This window comes from Carcharodon carcharias, chromosome 7, assembly GCF_017639515.1.
Source record: "Carcharodon carcharias isolate sCarCar2 chromosome 7, sCarCar2.pri, whole genome shotgun sequence".
Lineage (NCBI taxonomy): Eukaryota > Metazoa > Chordata > Chondrichthyes > Lamniformes > Lamnidae > Carcharodon > Carcharodon carcharias.
This window is the reverse complement of record NC_054473.1, coordinates 109,363-128,922: the sequence shown is the minus strand read 5'-3', so window position 1 is coordinate 128,922 and position 19,560 is coordinate 109,363. Positions and strand designations below refer to the sequence as shown.

Sequence of the window (19,560 nt, the reverse complement as noted above, 5' to 3'; positions counted from 1 at the left end):
CTTGCTTACAAAAAACAGAGGCAAAGACAAGAGGAGACTTCCAGGCTCATTCTCCTCCAGGCTCTGCTAGAAATGTGGGATAAAAGGGCCAAAATATGGGATAATCCCATAAAAAACCAAACCATAGGACAGCCTGGAATTAAGTGCCAATCAGGCAAACAGAGGTGGGCCTTCCGCAGGATCAAGAACCCTGAGGAGCAGAAGTCCCTCCCGCCAAGAACTGCTGGCCAATCATTGCCGGAAGCTATTCATTGCTTAGCAGCAATGCTGGGGAGATGGTGGCTGCTGGCAGTACTGTACCCACTCAAGACCCAGGATCGCCCAAGGTCCCAGACACAGATGAGTGGTGGTGGGAGGGACATTATGGGGTGGGGGTCACGGGAGGGGGGGGTCAATAGCAAGGACGAGGGTGGTTGGCTTTCTGTGACCCCCACCTTTCCTAATGCCTGTTCATTCAATTAGGCACTGAGTACCTTTGACTAAGAGACTGCCCCCTCAGGGTTTGTATTTTGACTCCCCTTATGGTGACTCCCCCACCTGCTGCTGGGTGAATACCAGTGGCGGCAGGATGTGGTTCTTAGGTGGCCATTAATTGCCTACCTAAGGGCCTCATTCGGTGGTGTTTGATGGCTGCCCATGAGTCTTCCCACCACTGACTTAATCGGGGCAGAGGTGGGATCCCCACCGGCCACTAAGTTCATCAAGGAGGAGAGCATTAAATTCCACCCACTAAATGCACTTTGAACCATTATACATGTGGCAGTACAACTGATTAATGTTTGTTTATTGATGGACTGAATCTGTATAGATGTTACTATAATTGGCATCAGTGTAAAACTTTGCCAGAATTGCAGACCGCCTGTAGTTTGGTAGATTTATCCCCAGCTGTTGGGTGGTTGCATATCCTTCAAGAGAAGTTAATTTTCCTTCTTGTATCATGTGGCAGCTAAACCTCAGCAGCCTTTCCAAGAGCCTGAGTATCTTGCTGAGCTGGGAGAGTGAGACAGCAGTATTAAGTAGACTTGCGATGTGCTGATTGGAGTCCAAGAGTTAGTATATGTCACAATGATAATTGTTGAACCTTTGATGGAAATATACACCTGGAATTTATGTACATCAAAATGTTTTGCTTCTAAAGTCTTTGCTATTTTTGTTAGTTTGCCAACTCGTTAGGAAAGTTCATACAGGAGCAGAACATAAGGGACTTGAAGGTCTGGACTAGTCAGATGAAAAGGACGATCCAGACTGCGGAGGCTCTGAGGGTGCCTTACGAGCAGTGGAAAATATTGAATGAAATCGATGCGGTGAGTTCAGTGGAACTGCCTTTTGTTGAGAGTCTGGCCCTTTCAGTATTTGCAGTAACACCTCTTGTATAATTGGAGAAAAGACTAGGGAGCAGTCACATTTGAAGCAATGTAGATAAAGTTGATGAATTTACAAATTAGGCTTAGATTGTGGGCACAATATTAGAGGTGCAAAATGAAACCAGCCATTGATTAAAGCACCTTATCCGGAAATGGAGTAGAATCAGAATAAAAAATAAAAACTTTTCTTTTTATGTAGAATAAACTGAATTAGAAAATGGTCTGTCTGCATGAACATTAAATTCTTTTGACACATGGCTAACTGATTCACAGTGGGGTTTGTCAGGGCATTTAGTGTTACTGAGATTCATGAGCATTTGGGAGGTAGACTGTTACCGAGACTTAGAGGGAGTGCAGGAATTTGAGAGAGCAATTTTTAGTCTCAATTCAAGTCTCACCATTTGATAAATATTTTTTCAGGGTGTCTGTGAGGAGATGACTTATGAGGAGATTCAGAAGAATTACCCAGCAGAATTTGCACTAAGAGATCAAGACAAATACAGATATCGCTATCCAAAGGGAGAGGTGGGTAATGGAATGCTGCAGCATCTTGCAACTGTCAAGAAATCCGAGTAACTCTGTTAAAGCAGTATTTTACATCATGGTTTTGTCTATCGCCCCATGCCATTAAACTCAGTCCTTCTGTCGTTTCATTTCACAGCATTTCAAATACATTCTTCCCATAGCAAATGAAAAGAGGACATGCCCCCCTGGGGAGCACTCCCTCACTGCGTAGAGTTCTGTGGCCACTGCCTGCTCTCTGCACCTCTGTGTGATTAGCTCTAGATCCTGCTGTGGCTCTGGGCTACTGCCCAAGTACTCATTCTGCATGTTTAACATTGAATAGTAATGGAGTTTTTGGCTGAGTGTAACCTTGCCTAACCTAGTGTACTCGTGTGCCCAATTCTCACCAGGGTCACTGAATAATTCTTTGCTGAATACTTGCACACAGATGCCAAGGGGTTGATATTAAGCCTCCCATTACTGGTGGGAGAGGGTCACTTAGGGTTAAAAGTAAAAATTGGGAAGATGTACGGACTCATTACAGTTCTTATGACAGTGATTTTAAGCTGTCCGTGTATCCTGACTTGGAACATTTCATTCTAATATTGCAGTTGGGAGCCAGTTTTAGATTTTAGTGCTTGATGACTGGACTCCTTAGCGTCAGGAAACCAGGCAGTGGAAGGGAGGTGGGAGCTGTAGAACAGAAATGCTTTTGTGAGCATCCAAGGCCAGGTGCAGCAGATATACCAGTCACTTCACCCTACCTCCCCCAGACCTGCAAGGAAGCATCCCACCAATTCCCTACCTCATCTTGCTGCTGAGATCAACAACCTCCTTCCTCTAACCCTTGACCCCTGGCCTGCCCCAAGAAAATGGTAAATAGTCCAGCAGGTGACAGTCTGAATGCACCTACCGTGAGCTGAGAGGGTAAATTACGTTTCCGGCCTTGTTTTCCCACCAGTGTCTCTTCCGTGGCTTAGTGGTAGCACTGTCACTTCTGATCGAGAAGGACAGGAGTTCGTGTGCCACTCCAGACACTTGAGCCTGTAATGCAGACCAACACTCCCAGTGCCAGTACTGAGGGAATGCTGCACTGTCAGAGAGGCTGTTTTTCAGATAAAACGTTAAACTAAATCCCTGTCTGCCATCAGGTGAGCATGAAATAACTCATGGAACTATGGAAAGAAGAGGAGAGTCTCCCCAGTGTTGCGCATACGAACATATGAATTAAGAGGAGGCCATTCGGCCCCTCGAGCCTTCTCTGCCATTCAATGAGATCATGGCTGATCTGATTGTAACCTCAACCCCACATTCGTGCCTACCCCTGATAACCTTTCACCCGCTTGCTTATCCAAAATCTATCTAGCTCTGCCTTAAAAATATTCAAAGACCCTGCTTCCACTGCCTTTTGAGGAAGAGAGTTCCTCTCAGAGAACATGTTTATCTTCGTCTGCTTAAATGAGCAACCCCTTATTTTTAAACAATGACCTAGATTCTCCCACAAGAAATCAAGTCGCCTCTTACTCTTCTAAACTCCAGTGGATACAAGCCTAACCTGTCCAACCTTTCCTCATAAGACAACCCGCCCATTCCAGGTATTAGCCTAGTAAACCTCCTTTGAACTGCTTCATTAAATAAGGAGACCAGTACTGAACACTGTACTCCAAATGTGGTCTCAAGTGCCCTGTACAACTGAAATATAATCTCCCTTCTTTTGTATTCTATTCCCCTCGCAATAAACAATAACATTCTATTAGCTTTCCTAATTACTTACTGTACCTGTATACTAACCTTTTGTGATTCATGCACTAGGACACCCAGATCCCTCTGAATCTCAGAGCTCTGCAATTTCTCACCATTTAGATAATAAGCTTCTTTTTTTATTCTTCCTGCCAAAATGGACAATTTTACATTTGCCTGCATTATACTTCATTTTGCCAGATCTTAGCCCACTCACCAAACCTAACCTATCTAAGAACATAAGTAACAGAGCAGGAGTAGGCCATTCAACCCCTCAAGCCTGCCCCGCCATTCAATAAGATCATGGCTGATCTACCCCAGGTCTCAACTCCTCTTTCGTGCCAGCTCCTCATAGCCCTCAACTCCCCGACATTTCAAACATCTATCTACCTCCTCTTTAAATACTTTCAGTGATCTAGCCTCCACAACTCTCTGGGGTAGAGAATTCCAGACATTCACTACCCTCCGAGAGAAGAATTTCCTTCACATCTCGGTTATAAATGAGTATCCCCTTATTCTGTAACTATGTCCACTAGTTTGAGATTCCCCCACTAGTGGAAACATCTTCTCAACATCTACCCTGTCAAGCCCCCTCAGAATCTTGTAGGTTTCAATAAGATCACCCCTCATTCTCCTAAACTCTAATGAATAAAGGCCTAACCTGTTGAGCCGTTCTTGATAAGTCAATCCCTTCATCCTAGGAATCAGCCTAGTGAATCACTTTTGAACTGCCTCCAATGCCAGTATATCCTTTCTTAAATACAGGGACCAAAACTGTACTCAGCACTCCATGTGCGGCCTCACCAACACCCTGTACAGTTGTAACAAGGCTTCCCTATTTTTAAACTCTAACTCCTTAGCAATACAGGCCAAAATTCAATTTGCCTTCTTAATTACTTGCTGTACCTATATGCTAAGTGTTTCATGCACAAGAACACCCAGATCCCTCTGTGCTACATTTTTTGGAATCTCTCTCCATTTAAATAATAGACTACCTTTTGATTTTTCCTAACAAAGTGCAAAATCTCACATTTTCCTAATTAAACTCCATCTGCCAAATTTTTGCCCAATCACTCAAACCTATCTATATCCCCTTGCAGATTCCTTATGTCCTCATCACAAAATGCCCTCCCATCTATTTTTGTATCATCGGCAAATTTGGATACTTTACATTTTGCCCCCTCCTCCAAGTCATTAATATAGATAGTAAATAATTGAGGCCCTAGGACTGATCCTTGTGGCATTCCACTAGTTATGTCTTTGCAACCTGAAAAAGACCCATTAATCCCGACTCTCTGTTTTCTATGTGTTAACCAATCCTCAATCTATGCTAATACATTGCCCTAATATTGTGAGCTCTTATATTGTGCAATAACCTTTTATGTGGCGCCTTATCGAATGCCTCCAGGAAATCCAAATACACATCTACCGGTTTCCCTTTATCAACTCTGCTTGTATATCCTCAAAGAATGCTAGCAAATTTGTCAAACATGATTTCCCTTTCGCATGTTGACTCTGTTTGATTGTGTTAAGCTTTTCTAAATGTCCTGCTATTTCTTTCTTAATAATGGACTCTAGCATTTTCCTAACGACAGATGTTAGGCTGACTGGCCTATAGTTTCCTGCTTTTTGTCTCCCTCTCCCTTCTTGAACAGGAGCATCACATTAGCAGTTTTCCAATCTGCTGGGACCCTCCCAGAATCCAGTGAGTTCTGGAATATTTTGACCAATGCCTCCACTATCTCTGCAGCCACTTCCTTTAAAACCCTTAGATGCAGGTCACCAGGTCCTGGAGACTTGTCTGCCTTTAATCCCATTAGTTTGTCAATTACTTTGCCCCTCGTGATAGAGACTGTTACAAGATCTTTCCTCCCATAAGTTCCTTGCTTATCTGATATTGTTGGGATGTTTATAGTGTCCTCCATCATGAAGATTTTGGTTTAAATTATCTGCCATTTCCCTGTTCCCCGTTATCAATTCTCCAGTCGTATCCTCCAAGGATCCCACGCTCACTTTAGCCACTCACTCTCTTTTTATATTCCCGCAGAAGCTCTTGCTGTTTGTTTTTATGTTTCTTGCCAGTTTACTTTCATAATCAATTTTCTCCCTCTTTGTTGGCTTTTTAATCATCCCTGCTGGTCCCTAAAAAAATCCCGATCTTCTGACCTACCACTAGCTTTCGCCTCTTTGTATGTCTTAGTTTTTGGTCTTTTTTCCTTTTGTGGCCCCCTTATGTCCTCTTCACAATTTTCCTTCCTAACTATCTTTGTGTTATCAGCAAATTTAGCAACCATACCTCCGGTGCCTTCATCCAAGTCATTTATATAAATTGTAAAGAGTTGAGGCCCCAGCACTGATCCTTGTGGCACAGCACTCGTCACATCCTGCCAACCAGAAAAAGACCCATGTATGCCAATTCTCTGCTTTCTGTCAGCCAGCCAATCTTCTCTCCATGCCAATATGTTACCCCCTAGACCATGAGCTTTTATTTTCTGCAATAACCTTTGATGTGGCACCTTATCAAATGCCTTCTGGAAATCTAAGTACATCACATCCACCAGTTCCCCTTTTTCCACAGCACATGTGTCTCCTTCAAAGAACTCCAATAAGTTGGTTAAACATTATTTCCGTTTCACAAAACCCTGTTAACTCTGCCTGATTGACTTGAATTTTTCTAAGTGCCCTGCCATAACATCTTTAATAATAGCTTCTAACATTTTCCCTCTGACAGATGTGGGCCACTTTGTCCCTGATCCAACATCACGTAAACAGGCTATCTGGTAATTTATCTCTTTGCTGTTTGTGCAATCTTGCAGTGTGTATGTTGGCTGCTGTGTACCCTACATTAATTATACTTGTCTGTCCTACATTGATCATACTTCAGAAATATTTAATTGGTTGTAAAGCACTTTGTAGCATTCTGATGTAGTGAAAGATGCTATTGAAATGCAGGTCTTTCCTTTTCTGGCCATGCATGGTGGTTCCTGTAAAAAGATGTTGATGACAGCTCAATTGGCAGTGGAAATATCCAGATAACTTGTTGACAGTAACACTAAGCTCATTACAAACAACTTCTTATGCTGATTCAGCACAGGAGAGCTTGGCAGCTACTTTGCTATCAGCTTTACTTGATTTAATGATGTAGGTCAAGTGTACACCAAGATTATTAATTAGCACAGGGCTTTTCAAGAGTACTGAGAAACAGTGAGGCTTGGGCAAGAACTCATGCACAAAACACATTTAGAAACCCTTCCAACTCATTGCATCTGCATCCATGTGTAACCAAGATATTCAGCAATTGGCAAAAATCATTAGCCAAACCTTGTTGAGAGGTTGTGCACAAGCTGCGTCAGAGTTCCTTCAACAATCAAGTTTTATTCTATTCTTTCACAGGACAGGGGTGTCGCTGGCTGGGCCAGCATTTATTGCCCATTCCTAGTTGACCTTGAGAAGGTGGTGGTGAGCTGCCTTCTTGAACTGCTGCAGTCCATGTGATGTAGGGACACCCACAGTGCTGTTAGGAAGGAAGCTAAATTATCTTGAATTTACGAGTCTCTGCTTTTTGTCAGACACAATTAATTTATCTCATGGTTCGAACTTGGACTGTTGAATATGACCAGCTTTGTGGTTTACATTTTAAAATCTGGGGCTGTTCTGAATCTTCTGCAAGCCTAACTGTTGTAATGCTGGTTAGGGAACAGGATTAGTTTGCATAGTTAGGGGCAGGGTTAGGTTAGATAGTTTAGAGGGTGGGGGCAGGGTTAGATTGCGACATTCCTTGGCAGCAATAGTTGTTTGGTTGGTTGCGGAATTGGACCTTGAGCCATCTACCTGAGTGTGTGTACTTATGCTGATTGCACAATTTATGTCACATATTTTTGTCACATCTAAGTCAACACTTAGTCTCCTGCATTCGTTGCTCCCAATGCGGTTTCCTCTACATTGGAGAGACCAAACACAGACTGGGTGACCGCTTTGCAGAACACCTTTGGTCTGTCCACAAGCATTACCCAGACCTCCCTGTCGCTTGCTATTTCAACACTCCACCCTGCTCTCATGCCCACATGTCCGTCCTTGGCTTGCTGCATTGTTCCAGTGAAGCTCAACGCAAATTGGAGGAACAGCACCTCATCTTCCGACTAGGCACTTTACAGCCTTCCAGACTGTATTATTGAGTTCAACAACTTTAGATCATGAACTCTGTCCTCTATCCCCACCCCCTTTCTGATTTTCCCCCACCTTTTTGTTTATTCCAATAATTTATATAGATTTTTCATTTCCCACCTATTTCCATTATTTTTAAATGTATTTCCATCCATTGTTTTATCCCTACCTTTTAGCCTTTTTCGATCCCCCCCCCCCACACCCCCTCTCCCACCACCCCCACTAGGGCTATCTGTACCTTGCTTGTCCTGCTTTCTACCCCTAATAATCACATTCCTTTAGATAATATCACCACGTTCAACACCTCTTTGTCCTTTTGTCTATGACATCTTGTGGTTATCTCCACCTATCACTGGCCCTCTATCCAGCTCTGTCTGTCCCACTCTCCCCCCTTAAACCAGTTTATATTTCACCACTTTTCTATTTTTACTTAGTTCTGTTGAAGAGTCACGCAGACTCGAAACGTTAACTGTGTTCCTCTCTGCAGATGCTGCCAGACCTGCTGAGTTTTTCCAGGTATTTTTGTTTTTGTTTCTTTTTTTGGATTTCCAGCATCCACAGTTCTTTGCTTTTATATCTTGACTTTCGTTGATTTACATGAGTTGGTCCAAGGTTTGTCTTTAAAGCATCAATTTCTGTGTCATCCATTTAGTATAATTTGTTAATAAAATATCAATCAACAATGATAACCTGTATTTATATAGCCCCTTTAACAAGATAAAACATTAAGGCACTTCATAGGAGTGATATAAAGCAAAATTTGACATGGACCCACAAAAGGCAATATTAGGGCAGATTATCAACAGCGAGGTCCAAGAGGTATTGTAGATGAGAAATAGGAGAAGGCCAAGAATAGACCCTTATGGGGTCACCAGAGGTAATGGTGCGAATGGGAAAAGAAGCCATTGCAGTTGATACTGTGGCTACATTAGATAGATAAGAATGAAACAAGGCAAGTGCAGTTCACCGCTGGCTGGACAACAGTAGAAAGAAAGTAAAGCTCCCTCTTCACCGTCCCCATCAAACACTCCCAGGGCAGATATAGCACGGGGTTAGATACAGAGTAAAACTCCCTCTACACTGTCCCCATCAAACACTCCCAGGACAGGTACAGCACGGGGTTAGATACAGAGTAAAACTCCCTCTACACTGTCCCTATCAAACTCTCCCAGGGCAGGTACAGCACGGGGTTAGATACAGAGTAAAACTCCCTCTACCCCTCCCCATCAAACACTCCCAGGACAGGTACAGCACGGGGTTAGATACAGAGTAAAGCTCCCTCTACACCGTCTCCATCAAACACTCCCAGGACAGGTACAGCACAGGGTTAGATACAGAGTAAAGCTCCCTCTACACTGTCCCTATCAAACTCTCCCAGGGCAGGTACAGCACGGGGTTAGATACAGAGTAAAGCTCTCTCTACACTGTCCCTATCAAACACTCCCAGGACAGGTACAGCACGGGGTTAGATACAGAGTAAAGCTCCCTCTACACTGTCCCCATCAAACACTCCCAGGACAGGTACAGCACAGGGTTAGATACAGAGTAAAACTCCCTCTACACCGTCCCCATCAAACACTCCCAGGACAGGTACAGCACGGGGTTAGATACAGAGTAAAGCTCTCTCTACACTGTCCCCATCAAACACTCCCAGGACAGGTACAGCATCTGCCATGGTGGGATTTGTACCTGGGTCCTCAGAGCATTACCCTGGGTCTCTGGATTACTAGTCAGTGACAATACCACTATGCTACCACCACCACCACCTTGTCACAACCTTGCACACCTCAAATCTCCCATAAATATCCTTTGGCCCAAGGAGAACAACCCCAGCCTTTTGTGCCTAACCTTGTAACTAAAAACCCCCATTCCTGCAACCATTCTGATAAGTCTCCCCTGCACCCTCTTAAGTGCCTGCAATATAAATAGTAAAGGCAAGAAGTCACTTGCCGGACTAGTTTATAGGCCCCCTAACAGTAACCACACAGTAGGATGGGGTATTCAGGAAGAAACTGAGTGACACCCTGTAACTGTGCAGTGAGATCCTGCTTTCAGTCTTGCCTGTTGCTCAGAAATTGCTGCACAAATTTCTATTGGAAGTGAAATGATCAAACCACAGCCCAACAGTTTAACTTTTGCTCCCTCTGCCTGACTCCTGAAAGGATTCTCTACTTATCTTGAAGAACGAGGGAGCAAGGAAAGAAGGGAACAAACCTGGATACTAGTTTAAGCAACCTATCCCAGGGAGAAAGCAGTGTCTGCCCAGGGCCACCTGCAGCAGCAGAGCCACTGAACAACACTACAATGAGCTGTCCCAGTGTGTTGTATATGTCGTTGATGGATTCAGTTACAGCTGCAGATTAGTCTGTAATCTTCTGCAAGCTCTTAGCAGTGTAACTGAGTAAGGACATAGTATCAAATCACAAACATAAATAATAAAAAAAAATACACACACCCTTTCAGGGATCAGTAAGTTAATGTTACATTCTGGACACTATAGCCCTGAATTTTCTTGATGTCAAGTCACATCAAGTTGTTGTAACAGAAATCTTTGTGAATCTTTGGAGTTCTCTGCCTCAGAAGGTTGTGGATGCTCCATCATTGAATACGTTTGAGTCTTGGATACAGATTTTTGGTGTCTCAGGGAATGAAGGGAGATGGGGTGCAGGAAAGTAGAATCGAAACCCAAGATCAGCCATGATCATATTGAATGACAGAGCAGGCTTGATGGGCCGTGTGGTTATACACAAGTTTCCAGAGCTGTATTAAATCCAATTTTCATGGAGCAGTTCTGGTGTAATTTGAACATAGAAACTGAACTACGCCCCCCACCCCCAACCCTGGGCTCCACCATGCTCGCCCTCTTCTTCTTCTTACTCTGCTCTCTGGGCACCATCACCCTCTCACAAAATTGTGCATGTGACAGCGATTTTAAAAGTCTGCAGGAATGTATTAATATAGTTCCTGGGGCTCTTATTGTCCCCTTCAACTCGCCAACTCCTCGCTTACACTGGTCTAAGGTCATAACATAGGAAATAGAAGAAGGGGCAGTCCATTCGGCCCCTCAAGTGTACTCCACAATTCATTAAGATCATAGCTGAATGATATCAGCTCTACTTTCCTGCCTATCCCACAATCTGTTCATTCCTTCTAGATGTCCAGAAATCTATCAACCTCAGTAAATAAGGTGGCTAATTGAATAGCTCTTTCATAGAGATGCTTTCTGAAAGTCTCAAATGAAAATAATGCATACATTCTATGATAGATTCCTAAAGTTTTGAAAAATTATATTAAAATAATGCTTCTTAAAAAAAGACATCTCACAATAAACAACACATGGTACAATTGAAAATTACTTATGAAAGTTATTTCATTCGAGCAGAATATTATTGAAATTACTTTTATTCATAACTTACAAAGGTACTTTTGGATTGTTGTGTCTCTTGTAAAATAACATGAATTGACTTCGAATCCAAAATTACTACAAACTTGAGACCAAGATACCAACATTCTAATCTGAATCCAGAGTGGAACTTAGGCAGGTCACCCAATGGAGGCTGCGGTTTGGAGCAGAATCAAGTTCTGCCAGGATTCCATCTTCTGGATAGGCAACTTTACTTCTGGTGGGGAGAAAGCAGATACAAGGGGGTATGTCTGCTGGATTTCTAAAGCTCCCTGGTAAATTCCACCTATCCCTCCTTATAAATTCTCAACAAAATTCCCCTTAGCTAAAAGCTGGAACTTCCCAAATTAAGCTAAGTGATTTCAGATGAGCAACATCATGCCACTCTAACCCACTGCCGCAGATTAGGGGTGAATATCCCTGAAGCACTCTTATAGATGTGGGCTACCCACTCCAAGCATGTAATTCATGTCAATGTCTTATTAATTACATTGTTAAGGTTTAATGGCAATTACATTGCTAAACAGGTGATGGGTATTTGTACATCTATAAATGGGGATAGCTGGGACACTTGCGGGGGTGGGGGGGTGTGGTTGGAGTAGTGTTGACTGTGAACTAAGCCAATAAACTCTCTCCAGCAAAGAAAGCAGCTGTGTCTTAGTTTTAATTTCACCAATCGGCGTGGATCCGGTTAACAATTCACCCTGTCACAGGAATTGGGATGGGAATCTTCACTTTACTCCATGGGTAACTAGGAGTTCCATACCATTACGCTTGTGACAAGTGAACCCATTGGGATTTTAGCCCTCAGTGATCCCATAATAGATCAATTTGCTTTCACTTATTGCTCCCAAGTTCAAGTGCAAGCCACAATGATGCAGTGAAACTCTTCAATCTTTCTGCTTCATTAAGGAGCTGAGTAAAGTCATTCTGACACACTTAGAGCACAAATGCCCAGTATAGTTAATAACAACAAAATGTCATGTCAGCCATAATTTGGTGGGTAGCAATCTCACCTCTGAGTCATAAGGTTGTGGGTTTAAGTTCCCCATCTACCTGCTTGAGTAGATGTAAAAGATCCCATGGCACTATTTCAAAGAAGAGCGAGGGAGTTCTGCCTTGTGTCTTGGCCAATATTTATCCCTCAGTCAGTATCATAAAAAAACGATTATCTGGTCATTATCACATTGCTGTTTGTGGGAGTTGGTTGAGTGCAAATTGGCTGTTGGGTTTTCCACTTTGCAGCAGTGACTACGCTGTATAGAGAAAGTACTCTATTGGCTGGAAATCACATTGAGATGATCTTGAAAGGTGCTATATAAATGCAAACCTTTCTTTATTTAAAATAAATCGCTACTGGCACTAAATTGGCACAAAGCTTGTGTGGAAAGGAAATTTTATACTGCCAGAGAGCAATGTGTCTAATATCTAACTGGGTGAGCTGTTAGACCATTTCCTTTTGGTGTAACTTTATACCAAGCGCAGAAGCAGCAAAACCTAGGTCTGAGTACTTGAACAGACAGCTATGCGAATAAGCTTGAGAGGGTCTTTGAGAGGGCTTGCATTATTAAAACAATTGAGGAAGCAGATTTATAACTGCAAACTACAATAACTTTATATAGTGCTTTTAAACAGCTTGATTGAAACATATAAAATCCTGAAGGGTCTTGACAGGGTGGATGTAGAGAGGATGTTTCTTCTTGTGGGAGAATCTAGAACTAAGGGTCACTGTTTAAAAATAAGGGATCACCCATTTAAAACAGAGATGAGGAGAATTTTTTTCTCTGAGGGTTGTGAGCCTTTGGAACTCTCTTCCTCAAAAGGTGGTGGAAGCTGAATCTTTGAATATTTTTAAGGCAGGGCTAGATAGATTCTTGATAAGCAAGGGGGTGAAAGGTTATTGGGGGTAGGCAGGAATATAGAGTTGAGGTTACAATCAGATCAGCCATGATCTTATTGAATGACAGAGCAGGCTCGAGGGGCCGAGTGGACTACTTCTGCCCCAACTCGTATGTTTGTAGTTGAGGGAAAGAAGAGTGAGAATTTTAAAACAGAGGCTTTCTTAACAGGGACTTGAAGACAACTGTTTAGTCTTCCGAATGTATAGTTGGTGGAAATTTCTGCTCAACTAGTACTGGAGTCTGATCAATAGTGGGAGATATTGAGTGATGTGGCAGTGCCACTGGTTTGGGTGCCGTCAGTGTACCATGTGAAACTGCCACTGTATTTTCAGATGATGTTGCTGATGGGCAGCATGTAGATGAAAAATAGGAGAGGCTCAAGGATTGTTGCTTGGAACATACCAGAGTAACGGTGTGGGAACAGAAAGAAAAGCAGGTGACTCTGGCTACAATTAGAAAAGAGTAGAACCAGGTGAGAGTAGTCTCACGCAGCTGGACAACAGTGGAGAGACATTGACTGTGGGTGGTGTGGTCAGTCACGTCAAAGACTATTGACACATCAAGAAGGACAAGGAGGGAAGGTTTACCTTTGCCACAATCACATTGGATGTCATTTGTGACTTTGATAAGGGCTGTTTCGGTACTGTGGTAGAGGCAGTAACCTCGAAGTAGGGATTCAAACGTGGAGTTGGGAAATATCGGCATAAGTTTGAGAGATGACAACACATTCAAAAACAAGAGGAAGGCAATGTGTAGAATTCTGTGTTTTGTTGATTCTCTGTTTGCCACAATGATTTATAATTACCATGTATCTATTCTATTTCCAGAGGAACTCCCATACCTGAAGTGCCCCCTGCACACTGTCTTAAAATTGACCCCAGTGGCATATGGTAAGTCTGTTAGGGTCACAATGAATCTTTGTAAATTAAACAGTGAACACAGGAACAGGAGGAGACCATTCATCCTTTACAATATTCTTCCATACAATGAGCTAATGGCTAAAGGACTGAAAGCAGAGAGTAATGGTGACAGTTGTTTTTCAGACTCGAGGGAAGTATACAGTGTCATTCCTCAGGGGTCAGTATGGGGACAATTGCTCTTTTTAATATATATTGATGACCAAGGGTAAAATGGGAAAAATTTCTAGATGGTATGAAGCTTGCAAATGTAATTGACAATAAGGAAAAGAGTAACAGACTTTAGGAAGATGTAGACTGGTAAAATTAGCAAACACAAAGCGGATAAAGTTTAATGCAGAGAAGGATGAAATGATACATTTATGGTAGGAAGAATGAAAGGGAATATGACCTAAATAGTACAATTTTAAAAGGGAGTACAGGAATAGAGTAATTACATTGTCAAGGTTCAATAACAACACCTTGTTAACAGGTAACTACATTGTTAAAACAATTGCATTGTTAGAACAGGTGCTGGGCATTGGCTCCTCCATAAATGGGTACAATGCATATACAGGTTGTTGTAGACTGCAGCCCCTTTTCAGTTATCTTAAAAATTTGTTTCTTAATTTTTGGTTGCACTTCAGTCCCACGCTCCTAACCTTTGGGCACCCGGTGCGGAGAGAGGTGAGAAGGGAGGAGGACCTCCTCATGAACCTGCCCCTGGGCCTGGCCAAATTGACCACTAATAGGTCCAGGCAGCGGGCGATTGAGGAGGTCATCCAACCCGACTGTCTGCCCCTCTACCGCGGCTACGATCGTGGCCAGGTATCCACGGAGAGGGAGCACGCGGTGTCTGCTGGTATGATTGAGGCCGTCCATTGCTGGTGGGCGCCGTGGGGTAACCCCTCGAAATTACTGTATGGGTTTGACCTTTATAAGTTTCCTTTATAGTTTTGTGTTTTGTTGCAGTTCACCTTTAAGGGGCTGCCCTTTTAATTTGTTAATTTAATCTTTTGCCAATTTGTTAACTCATAATACTCATAAATGGATACAGCTGTAACACTTCAAGCTCAACAGAGTTAATTCCCCTTGTAACACTTCATTGGGGGGAAAGGAACTGGGAATCTGTCATTCTGATGAGCTGCTGAAGAGTAAACCTGCTTGAGGCAAAAGACCAGCTTCAGACTCATTCTTCCCTGATACACAGTTATATGAGTTAACAATGGGGCACATACACAAATCTTTGAAGGTGACAGGACAAATTGAGAAGACTGTTAAAAAGCCTTTGGGATCCTGGACTTTATTAATAGAGGTACAAAGTATGAAAACACCAAGTTAGCTAAACCTTTATAAAGCATTGGTTAGACCTCAGCTGGAGTTCTGTGTTCAATTCTGGGCAAAGCACTTTAGGAAGGATGTCAAGGCCTTGGTGAGGGTACAGAGGGGGTTTACAAGAATAGTACCAGGGTTGAGGGACTTCAGTTATGTGCAGAGACTGGGATTGTTCCCCTTAGAGCAGAGAAAATTAGGATGAAACGTGATAGTCTTATATGGCCTTCCGATCAATTAATTAAGGAGAAGCTGTTTCCAGAACGTGGCTAAAGGGTTGGTAAATAGAGGGACAGGTTTTAAGGTAATTGGCAAAAGAAGCAGAGGTGACCTGAGAGGATTTTTTTTACAACGAGTTATGACCTGGAATATGCTGCCTGTAAAGGTGGTGGAAGCAGATTCAATAATGACATTCTAAAGAGAATTGCATAAGAATTTGAAGGAGAAAAATTGCAGGGCTATGGGGGAAAGAGCAGGGGATTGGGAATAATTGGATAGTGTGACTAAAGATAAAAGCAAAATAATGCAGATGCTGGAAATCTAAAATAAAAACAGAAAATGCTGGAAATACGCATCTGGTCTGGCAGCATCTGTAGAAACGGAGTAGTTAATGTTTTGAGTCGAATATGACTTTTGAGATCCTAATCACTCTCTGCTTAGTTTTTCCTCATGTTGTTGCCAGTCACCCTAAGTTGGTGCCCTCTGATTCTCGATCCTTCCAACAATGGGAACAGTTTCTCCCTACCTACTCTGTCTAGACCCCTTATGATTTTGAATACCTCTATCAAATCTCCTCTTGACCTTCTCTTCTCCAAGGACAGTCCCAACTTCTCTAATTTATCTACTTAACTGAAGTGTCTCATCCCTGGAACCATTCTTATTTTGCACTTTCTCCAAAGCCTTCACATTCTTCCTAAATTGTGGTGCCAGAATTGGACACAATACTGCAGTTGAGGTCAAACTGGTGTTAAATATAGATTCAACATAACATCCTTGCTTTTGTACTCTATGCCCCTATTTATAAATCCCAGGATCCTATATATCTTATAAACCTCTCTGTCAACCTGCCCTGCCAGTGTCAAAGATTTATGCACATATACTTAGAGGTCCTCTTTCTCCTACACCCTCTTTAGAATTGTATCCTTTTACTTGTAGCCTTTCCTCATTCTGCTTACCAAAATGTATCACTTGACACTTCTCTTCATTAAATTTCATCTAGCCATGCGTTCATCCATTCCAGTAGTCTGCCTGTCACCTTGCAGTCTGTTACTCTCCTCAACACAGTTCACAATAGAAATGTTGTGTCATCTGAAAATTTTGAAATTGTGCCCTGTATGCCCAGGTCATATTATGGTCCTAATACAGACCCTTGGGAAAACCCCACTTTATGCCTTCCTCCAGTCCAAGAAACAACCATTTACCAATACTCTGTTTCCTGTCACTCAGCCAGCATTGTATCATCTTCCACCCCCATCCCACATCCCACACCCCCAACCCAGTCTTTGAGCCATATATTCATCTCTCTAATTTTATGTACCCTATGCCAATGTGCATACAGCTCAGGTAATAAACCAGAAATTTCCTTGCCAGTTTGTTCCTCTATATTTTTCACGCTAGTGGGTGACCATAATATGACTGAATTCAAGATTAGGTTTGAGAGAAGAGTAAATCGCAAACCTCAGTTTTGAATTTAAGTAAGGCTGACTTTGAAGGGTTAAGGCAGAAATTTACCACAATAGACAGGCTGTAGATGGGTAAAACTACAGATGAACACTGGGAGATGGTTAAGGAGCATTTGGTAAAATACAAGATCCACCTGCACCTCCAAAAGGGAAAGAGCTCAACTTAGGTAATTAAATAACCTTGGCCAACAAAAGAATTGAGAAATAGTATAAAAGCGAAAGGGATTATAAAAATTACATCGAATGTAGGAATTAGGAGCAGGAGTCGGCCATTCGGCTCGTCAAGCCTACCCCACCATTCAAACAGATCAGCTACTTCTATGCCATTATTTCCCCACTATCCCCATATCCCCTGATGTCATTAGTATCCAGAAATCTATTGATTTCTGTCTTGAACATTGTAATGACCAACAGTTGGTAAAGCGGAGTTATTTAAAAATCCCAGAGGGAAACTTTAAACAACTGTCATAACCTATAATTTTAAGTGTTATGTTTGAGATGCAACTCTAAATTCAGGAATCAGACCACCAGTTCTCGAGGTTTCACATTAAACTAAATGAAACACTTTATTAATTTACACAGGTTAAAATATATATACATATGGCTACAAATTACTATCATAACTTTTAACAAATTCCCAAACTAATCTCCATTAAGGCAACAGCAACCCATAGACTGAACCAGACACCAGGCAAAGCATTTTCACCTTACAAATTCAAAATGAGGTTCTTCGTGTGGAGACAGATGGAGGCTTACAGCTGTTTTTGATCTCTCATTGCCTCTGCCCCACACACCCGAAACTGCTGAAGTTATACCTAGCACCGCTCATTCAATGTAAATTCTCATTGTCTCACCAGTCTCCTGGAACTCCACCTTTTAACAATGAAACCCCTTTCATAGCACCAATTTTGTTAGTAATATAAACATATATTGCTTGGTATCTGCTGGCTAGGTGATAGTTTTCACCCCACTTCTTGAATGCTCTATTCAAAAAATGCAAATGCAGCTATCGCTCTTACATACCAAAACTAGTACATATCAAAGCACCATAAACTAAACCTCTATTTTAAAAGAAAAAATATTTTCCAATAATATATACATTAATAGCTTCATGACAAACATGCTCAGTGATTTGAACTTCCACAGCCCTCGGGGGCAGAGAATTCCAAAGGCTCACCACCCTCTGGGTAAAGAAATTCCTCCTCATCTTAGTCTTAAATTGCGTGCCCCTTATTCTGAAACTGTATCCCCTGGTTCTAGTCTCACCAGCCAGGGGAAACATCCTATCCATATCTACCTTGTCGAACCCTGTAAGAATTCTGTAAGTTTCAATACGATCACCTCTCATTCTTCGAAACTCTAGCGAATACAGGTCCATTCTCCTCAGTCTTTCTCCTTACGACAATCCCACCATCCCAGGGATCAGTCTGGTGAACCTCCGGTGCCTTCCCTCTGTGGCAAGTATATCCTTCCTTAGTCAAGGAGATCAAAACTGTACACAATACTCCAGGTGAGGTCTCACCAAGGCTCTGTACAATTGCAGCAAGACAACTTTACTCCTGTAGTCAGATCCCCTTGTGATGAAGGCCAACATACCATTTGCCTTCCTAATTGCTTGCTGCACTTGCCTGTAGCTTTTAGTGACTCATGAACAAGGACACCCAGGTCCCTTTGGACATCAACACTTCCCAACCTCTCACCATTTATGAAATTCTCTGCCTTTCTGTTTTTCCTACCAAAGTGGATAACTTCACACTTATTCACATAATATTCCATCTGCCATGTTCTTGCCCACTCCCTTAGCCTGTCCACGTCCCCGTGAAGCCTCCTTACATCCTCCTCACAACTTACATTCCCATCTAGATTTGTGTCTCCACAATCAAACCATTTATGTAGATTGTGAACAGCTGGGGCCCAAACACTGATCCTTGAGGTACCCCATTAGTAACAACCTGCCATCCTGAGAATGATCTGTTTATCCCTACTCTGCTTTCTATCTGTTAACCAGTTCTCAATCCATTCCAATATATTACCCCCCAATCCCACGTGTTCCAATTTAATCTCCTAACCTCCTGTGTGGGACCTTATCAAAAGCCTTCTGAAAATCCAAATACACCACATCCACTGGTTCTCTATGATACAAATCAGGCCTTGCCAGCATATATGCTTCACTCGAGCCTCCTCCCACCCTTTTACAACTAACTCCTGCCAGGTTATATTTCTGTTCCTTTCTCCCTCATTTATTCATCCAGCTTCCCCTTAAACACATTTAGACTATTCACCTCAACTGCTCCTTGTTGTCGTGAGTTCCACACACTTACCTCTCTTGAAGTTTCTTCTGAATTCCATCTTGGATTTCTTGGTGACCAACTAGAAGGGCCAAGATGTTGATTTAATATTGTCCTTCCCCACGAGTGGAAGCATTCTCTCTGTCGTTACTCTTTCAAAATGTTTCATCATTTTAAAGTCCTCTAGGCCAGCCCACAGCATTTTTTAAAGAGAAAAGAGGCGCAAGAATCTTTTCCCAATTCATCTGACCTCTCAGAAAAGTGGAAACCTGCAGACTGGGAAAGA

The 19,560-nt window shown here is 42.4% G+C and overlaps 1 protein-coding gene across 1 annotated transcript in view; it reads left to right on the top strand.

Annotated features, from left to right (window-relative positions):
* The window catches only part of LOC121280446 (6-phosphofructo-2-kinase/fructose-2,6-bisphosphatase 4-like), a 230,776-nt gene that overhangs the window by 182,304 nt on the left and 28,912 nt on the right, over nt 1–19,560 (top strand). Inside the window, exons 9-13 of the mRNA XM_041192440.1 lie at nt 1,158–1,304; nt 1,785–1,936; nt 6,381–6,441; nt 13,046–13,064; nt 13,904–13,966. Of these exons, the coding sequence (XP_041048374.1) occupies nt 1,158–1,304; nt 1,785–1,936; nt 6,381–6,441; nt 13,046–13,064; nt 13,904–13,966 (442 nt within the window). The remainder of the gene's footprint in view (nt 1–1,157; nt 1,305–1,784; nt 1,937–6,380; nt 6,442–13,045; nt 13,065–13,903; nt 13,967–19,560) is intronic.